We start from the raw sequence: 7,936 nt of genomic DNA, 5'->3' as shown, positions 1-7,936 counted from the left end.
CAGATGAAGACTAGCCATATGCCATTTGGATGGCTATTGTGTGAAATTTAGTTTTTTTTTTTTTTCTATTTTTTTATAAAATCATTATCTTTTTGGCTAAATTTCTGAAATTTTACATTTTCCTTTTAGTTTTTTACAGCTCAAAGTCAATTTGTCCAAAGATTGTTAGTGATTTGACTTATTAGTGAATTTCTTGAATTAGTGACATCTTCAAGCTGAAATTTGCCGACCTCTATATGACCATATGCACAAAAACATGGTGGACCAATATGATGCACGACATTAAAATGTTGTTTTAATAGGCATGTCCCCACCTCCAAATCAAATAATTGGAATTCCAGCTTTCTTACAGTCAATTAATCATGTGTGTTTAGATATAAAGCAGGCTGTAAGTATATCTCTCTGTTTAGCACAAGAACCATTCAAATTGATTTGATATTACCATAATCTGAAGAAGGAAATAGATCTTCCGATTTCAACTTGAAATTTACTTTTTTGACGAATCAAAATGGAAGTCGTGCCGTATACAGATCCGAAAGACAACTCAAACTCACCGCCATGGCAAGAAATGTTCAGATCAGCTTCCACCCACAAACCACCGCCATCGCCACCACCAACTCCCCCGGAGCCACCGCAACCCACAACCAACAGAGACAAGAAGGAGGAGGATTCTTCTTCACTCTCAGGTGACCCTCAGGTGCGTCTTGCACTATACATAGCCATGGCTCACGCCGGTTTCGGTTTTGCTTTCTTTATCTTCTACGGCGTTTATAGACTGCTCGAACAATATCTCCGGCCGATGCTCTGGGCTATTCTTTGTTCCATTCCCCTTAGAGGAATCCAAGAAACCCTAGTTTCATTTTGGTCTGAGCCGTTGCAATTAGGGCTCACAGAAACCATACTCGCCATACCTGTATCTGTGTTCAGGGTCTTTATAGGTGCCTTAGTTGAATTCAGAGATATCTTTTATAAACTAATTCGTCGTAAACCGAAGAAACCACATCATATGAAACGAAAACGAAGTGGGTTTTCGATTGTGTTAAGATGGTTGTTATCTTTTTGGGTGTTTGTAATGGTGTACGAAGAATTGGGTGGTTTGGGTGCTATTACTCTATTAGGGATTGGGTTCATGTTCACTTCTAGCAATGTCGACTCCACCATGTCATTTGTTTCCTCTTTCCGGAGTCATAGTTTCAAGCGTAGCCCTTATTCCGCGATCTTTACAAAACCCATCCTAAACAGATTGAAAACATTAGTTGCAATCGGATTGATTGTTGGAATGATTGTGGGTTCTTTAACGATGGTCACTTTCTTTTCATATAAAGTTGGAATCGAAGGAAAAGACGCGGTTTTTTCGATTAAATCTCATATTGAAGAAAGCAATTACGCGGAAAAGATCGGATTGAAGAAATGGATAAACGAAAACGATGTTCCTGGAATGGTGGATCGATACACAAAGCAGTTTTACGAAACTGTTTATGATCAGATTGATAGTTTAGCAGTGCAATATAACATGACAGAAATCGTTGAAGAAATGAAACAAATACTTTCCCCGAGGTTTACAAACATGTCAGCTCGAACAACCGCATTAACAACACCGAATCCATACGCCGAAAAAATCATAAGTTTAAGAAAGCGGATTACTAATCGCGAATGGGCTGAGATTTACCCGGAGCTTAACGACCTGTTGAAAGAAGTTGTAATCAGTAGAAATGATATAACCGAAAAGGCGAAAGCAATCGCGTTTCAGGGAAAAGACGTGGTGGTTCGTGTTTTCGCGAGCAGTAAATCGATTTTGGGTGGCAGCGGGCGGTTTTTCTTTGTGGTGGTGGAGTCGATCGTGTCTGGGGCGGCTGAGCTTTTGAATTTTGCTTCTCAGATGATGGTTTTTATATGGGTTTTGTATTCGCTTATAACGTCTGATTCGGGTGGTGTGACTGATCAGGTTATGAGTATGATCCCGGTGTCGAAGTCAGCCAGGACACGGTGCGTTGAGGTTCTTGATAAAGCCATTTCTGGGGTTCTTCTGGCGACTGCTGAGATAGCTTTCTTTCAAGGGTGTTTGACTTGGCTTTTGTTTAGGCTGTTTGATATTCATTTTTTGTATATGTCTACGTTTCTTGCGTTTATCAGTCCATTTTTCCCGATTGTTCCGTATTTTATCTCAACTGTTCCTGCTGCGTTGCAATTGGCGTTGGAAGGTCGATACGTGGTTGCTGTTTGTCTGTCCATTATTCATGTGGTGCTTGTTGAATATGGTGCCAGTGAAATTCAAGAGGACATACCTGGTCACAGTGCGTATCTCACTGGGTTAAGCATCATTGGTGGAGTCGCATTGTTCCCATCTGCAGTCGAGGTAACATTTTACTCCTTTCGTTACCACTTGAATTTTTATTTTCTTTTAACTTTTAAATTTAATTTAACAGGGAGCAATAATGGGACCACTGATAACGACAGTTGTAATAGCTCTCAAGAATTTGTATGTAGAGTTTGTTTTGGACGATCCAAGTAAACAAGAAAAAGACTGAACTGCCTTCTTTTCTTTTCTTTTCTTTTCTTTTCTCTGTATATTTACTTTATTGCCTGTTGGTTGGTTGTAGTTGTATGGATTTATGACACCCTCCCCCTTTTTGTTTATTCTTTCAGGATTTTGTACTATTGTATTGTATGTATATGCGTGTGTGTTTATGTATGTGAGTTAGTCTGTGATTACAGGTCTGTAAAGATATTTTTGTTGTGCTTTTTTTTTTTTTTTTGGCTGTTCAATGTTCAATGTTCAACGGACTTGTACTTTATAAAGATGATTTGACGTGCTTTTGAAATGAGAAGCTTTTTTCCAAGTAGTTTGTTATATCCATTATCCAATAAAAATATAATCCTACACAATTAGCAAGTTTATAACTTGATTTATATGGTTCTTTTGATAGTTGTTAACTGGATTAGAACTTATTGAATTGGAAGCTCTAACTGAAACTTGCTTTTTGATTTTGTATTTAATTGATAATTCACACAACGTTTTTTATAATAATTTATTTATGATTTACCATTTAATTTATAACATTGCATTTTTTTATAGTAAAGAAATTAAAGATTTACATCTTTTGCAAACAGTATCTCCAAAATCTCCGCTGCTGGCATAAAGGTACATATCAAGTACTTTAAATGGATCAAAATACCACCATGAAAGCTCTCACTAGTTTCAAAAGGTAACAATCGAAGATCTTCCAGCACACTTGGATCCTTATAAAGCTTTCCAATCAATCTCTTAATAATCTGAGAAATAGTTGATTTAGGATTTGTAGCACCAAATATAGCCACTGCAGAACCTAAAAATCTGTGATTCTCAACCACAGCAGGTGTCTCGCGCTTTGATTCATCATTCAAATAACAAACACATCAATTCCACCACACTTTGCAACTGCCATAGCACAATTCTCATTCCCAATATCAAGTCCAACCACACTCATTCTAAATTCTCAAATACAATCTTTGAAAAACAAACACTTATATGATCTTTAACAACATCTAATTCATACAAACACACAAATCAGTTCATAAGCACACCACAGCAATAACAAGGAACTCAAACATATTTTTGCTCATTTGGACCATAAATTCGTGTAACAAAATACACACAACTTTTTACTCATTTGGACCATAAACTCATGTAACAAAATCACACCCCAGCAACAGCAAGAAACTCATGAACAGCAAAATCAGATGAAGAAAAACACGACAAACAACAAAATCAAAGCAATCGAAACAGGAACATGGGAAACCTCAAACATGCCATTTTTTTTTAATCGAGACCACATTTGAACCCATATCAAACACCTCTTAATTTTCTTTCTAGTAAAACCATTAAAATGACCATTATTGTATCTAAAATAATCCACCATTTCGCTAAATTGATTTCAAGAAAAGCCTTTCGTCAAATCCACTACAAAATCAAACTTGTTTCACAAACTTGCTTCTCCACCAAATGATGGTGTTATTTTTTTGGCAAAATGAGCAGTTATTTTGTAATAAATTTCTAAAAAATTGTCCAAATGACTATTTTGTGAGAAATGTTAAAAAAAAAAATGTTTTGACCAGACTATTTGTTAAGCCTAATCTTTTTTCCTACTCATAGCCGCTCACTGATTGAAAGAAACACAAGGAGCAAATGTACATTAATAATAACTAAAGAATCATCTTTCCCATATTAGCAACTTCAATACTATCAAGCATTATACAACTTCAAAATGAGCAGATGACAGCTTCAATAGTATCAAGCATTATACAGAGATAACAAACAAAATGGAAGCAGAAATTCTTAGAATATTAGCAACTGGATGGATATCATTACTTCATGTATTTATGAAGAAATTTGCGATGGAAGTCGCTACGAATGGTGTCATTGATGAAGCGCTTTGGAGCCTTGGTCTCTCCACGAGCCTGGTTCTTGAACACCACATCATCATCCCACCTGTCACAAATAAACAACAATGAATCACACACACACATTTATATATTTAAAGAAAAGAGATTGCAATACCTTCGTTTAACATTGAAGGAAGTGGAGGTTGGATTATTAAGCAAAGGGTTCCCTCTTATCAACTCAGCCTCTTTCAGTTTAAGCTCCTCTTCTTGCTCTTCACGTTCCTATACAAACCAAATCCATGTCATATATAACTAAACAAATCTCAGGTAAGGAAAAGATTCTTATTACAGAAAAAACATAAATGAATAATATCAATATGTTTAAGAAAGACCAACTCACTTTGCGTAGTTTTTCCTCGGCTCGTTCCTTCTTGATTTGTTCAAGCTCTGCTAAAAGTGCCTCTGTATCATCTTCTTCATCATCATCATCATCGTCTTCATCACTAACAACAGAACAAATTTGTAAGCCATATTCAAAACATTAAGGTTTCTCAAATATTCAATTCACAATACTCATACATGACTTGATAAGTAGTTGTAGTTGGACTTAAACCTGTTAAAATTACTAGGTAAAATACCAACCTGTCATCATCACTTTTGATGTCTAAATCAGCATCATCAGCATCTGCAGTGCGTGGAACAATGCGATCCTCAATTTCTCTCCTTGATCCTAAGTATGGATAATAAATATTTAAACAGTAGATTAAAATTTTGCATTTTGGTTACAAAAGCAATAAAAAAATCATGTTATTAGATGCAATACGTACCTTCCAGTAGGTGATGACCACTTTTTCTACGATCTCTATCCTCTGCAATCAATCACATACACAAGTCAACACTAACTAATATTACATTACAGATGAAAGATAAAAGAGTCATGTCACATGTGATTTTACCACCATAACCCTTGTCTTTAGATGACAAGTGTCTCCGCTCACGCTCCACCAACTCCTCTTTCAGGTCTCTCCTTTCTAGTTCATCCTGGGTGTCCTGACCATCCTTTCTGTAGCAACAAACAACAAACTAAAAAGATTAATCTCCCTTCTGCAATTTCATCAAGTTTCGTATGCGTATTATTAGATTTGTTTCAATGCTACAAGATTAAAGTAAAATACAATATACAAGAAAAAGTAACCTGGGCTTGAGAGTTGTGTGAGAAGCAATATCCCTTGAGGAATACTTCTGAGAAGGACCAAATATACGTGTTCCACCTTGTTCGTTACCACCTTTAGCAGGTGCCCATGTCGGTCTAGCAGCCGTCGTCATACTTTCTCACGACTCTTTCTGAGACAACCTGCCGACTCAAATCCAGAAGGTAATCTGATTAATCACTGATTTTGTATTCTACAGTATTATAAAGGTTAAATTGGATCCTAAAAATACCTAATTAAACATAAACTAAAATCAAAACAAATATATGAATGAAAACCGACTGAAATCTTAGAACCAAACCTTATTTAATCGGAGAAAGAATTGAAACGCCAGAAATTTAAGGCTAGGGTTTTACCTTGACACGATGATTATCCAAGTCGACCGTCAAACGCCTGAAAGCAAAGAAAGATAAAACGGGATCTGGCCTCTTTTGTTAACACCTTGTTTGCGAGCCTCCCAAATCCGAATAGAAAATATACAAAACTTCCAAAACATTCTGGTTTTCAAAAATATCAAGTTTAGTCCTAAGTTCAATAAATCTTACGGATCGTTCCTGTGGTTTCAAAACTTTTAATGTTTAGTCATTCCGTCTAACTTCGTCAGCTTTCTGCCGTTAAGTGAGGGGCATTTTCATCATTTCAATACCAGGGACCATTTATAAGGTTGTCTCTATTAAAAAAAAGAAAAAATATATAATTATTTAATAAAAGGGCCCCACCCTCTCTCTCTCACACACACACACAGGTATTTAATAAAAGGGGCATTTTCATCCCTCTCAAGTAGGGGTGTCAATTTATGACACGACACGACAAAAATACACGACACGAAACGAAATTGGGACGAAATCAAAATTCGAATTCGTTTTCGTGTTGTGTTCGTGTCAAGTTTAAAAAACACGATGTCGTGTCGTGTCGTGTTCGTGTTTACAAATGTACACGAAATTGACACGATTGAGCATGTATTTGTCGTGTTTTCGTGTTTGTCGTTTTTATCGTGTTATATATGATTAAATATGAATTAAATAAGATAAAAGTTATGTAATATTATCTTTGTCGTGTCGTGTCGTGTTGTCGTTTTTTAATTGGTTCGTTTTCGTGTTAGTGAAAAAAAACACGACATCGTGTCGTGTCGTGTTCGTGTTACAAAAAACATTGTCGTGTCGTGTCGTGTCAGATAAAAATACGACACGACGGCCCGATTTGACAGGCCTACTCTCAAGTATTTCACAGGAGGAGCGTATTCATCGTTCATATATTCAGTGGTGTTAAATTCATTCATGAACAAAATCGCATTCGGATCAATTTTATGAACTCGATTGAAAAAAAATGACGATGCGTTCTTCCCGAGTCTCTTCTCGAAGAAGTTATGATGCAGATTCTCGTTCATCACATCCCAACCCATCAACCTTCCTTTATATCGATTCACCACCGAATCAACTCTTTCTTCTTTCTCGATGACAAGCTAGCTAAACAACCACTGATATTTGTTGTTGTTGCCTTCCTTTTTCTTTTTCAACTTTAATCGAGAAAATCTCCAGCAGAGATGGGGTTTTCCGACATTCAAGAGGGCAACAACCCCCTTCCACTTGACGGGAATGGAGAAGATGCGAACGGAAGAAATTGACGGGACCTTCGGCGATGGTTGGGCCAATCACAAAGGGAGGGAGAGACACCAATTTGTGGCGACAGGAAAACGGAAGGGCATCTTTCACCCAATCAATTGAAAAACAAACATACATACACTAAATCCACATCTCCTGCTGGGTTTTTTTCCCTAAATTCAAAAACATTTTTCAATCGAACCACCTGTCAACTAAACCATTGCCTCCGCTCAACCAGAGAATCAAAACCTTTGGATATCAATCTTGATTTTTGTTTCGAATTCAAAGTTCAATGATTTGAAGTCATATGAGAAGAACCCAGTAAGGAATCAAAGGAATCAAGTTGATTAATCTCTTTGGAGGTTAGTTTGAATGAACTCACTGTTATGATGTTTCTTTGTTGTTGAATGTGTTTGAGGACAAGAACGACGGAGATGACGGTGGTCGGACCCGTTGATGAACATAACTAGGTCGGGGACTGGAACTTGGGTTCAATTAACTGAGAAATGCAAACGAGGGGTGCTTCGGGGTGGCTTGATTTGAACTTGGATACCGTTTGATTTTTTGGCTAGAAGCTTAATGGCTTTGTGTTCCGCGACCGTAATTCCTTTCGCTGGAAGAGTGTTTGTCGTCGATAGCTAAGCACTTGAAGATGAAATCAAAGAGGCGAGAAGTGTGTATGTTTGTTCATCATATCTGAATTGGGGAATAAGTGGATGGGGGTATACCAGTGGAAAAAAAGACAAAGACTGTGGATTTCCT

The 7,936-nt window shown here is 37.0% G+C and overlaps 2 protein-coding genes across 2 annotated transcripts; one reads left to right on the top strand and one right to left on the bottom strand.

Moving 5' to 3' along the window:
• The first annotated feature begins 346 nt into the window (after positions 1–346).
• On the top strand, positions 347–2,692 carry LOC145048867 (uncharacterized). Its single transcript, XM_078997493.1, has 2 exons — positions 347–2,356; positions 2,427–2,692. Exons 1-2 carry the CDS (start codon positions 509–511, stop codon positions 2,526–2,528), a joined length of 1,950 nt encoding a protein of 649 aa, XP_078853619.1. The 5' UTR covers positions 347–508; the 3' UTR covers positions 2,529–2,692.
• Positions 2,693–4,179: 1,487 nt separating this feature from the next.
• LOC145045377 (uncharacterized) lies at positions 4,180–6,066 on the bottom strand. Its single transcript, XM_078993718.1, has 8 exons — positions 5,930–6,066; positions 5,558–5,716; positions 5,319–5,425; positions 5,190–5,231; positions 5,005–5,092; positions 4,763–4,865; positions 4,538–4,644; positions 4,180–4,468 (listed from the first exon to the last, which is right to left on the bottom strand). The coding sequence occupies exons 2-8, from the start codon at positions 5,686–5,688 to the stop codon at positions 4,345–4,347; spliced, it is 702 nt and encodes a 233-aa protein (XP_078849844.1). The 5' UTR covers positions 5,689–5,716; positions 5,930–6,066; the 3' UTR covers positions 4,180–4,344.
• Positions 6,067–7,936: the final 1,870 nt, after the last annotated feature.

This window comes from Lactuca saligna, chromosome 5 (genome assembly GCF_052625555.1).
Source record: "Lactuca saligna cultivar CGN05327 chromosome 5, ASM5262555v1, whole genome shotgun sequence".
Classification (NCBI taxonomy): Eukaryota; Viridiplantae; Streptophyta; class Magnoliopsida; order Asterales; family Asteraceae; genus Lactuca; species Lactuca saligna.
Note: the sequence above shows the minus strand (reverse complement) of the source record. Positions and strands in the feature narration are given on the sequence as shown.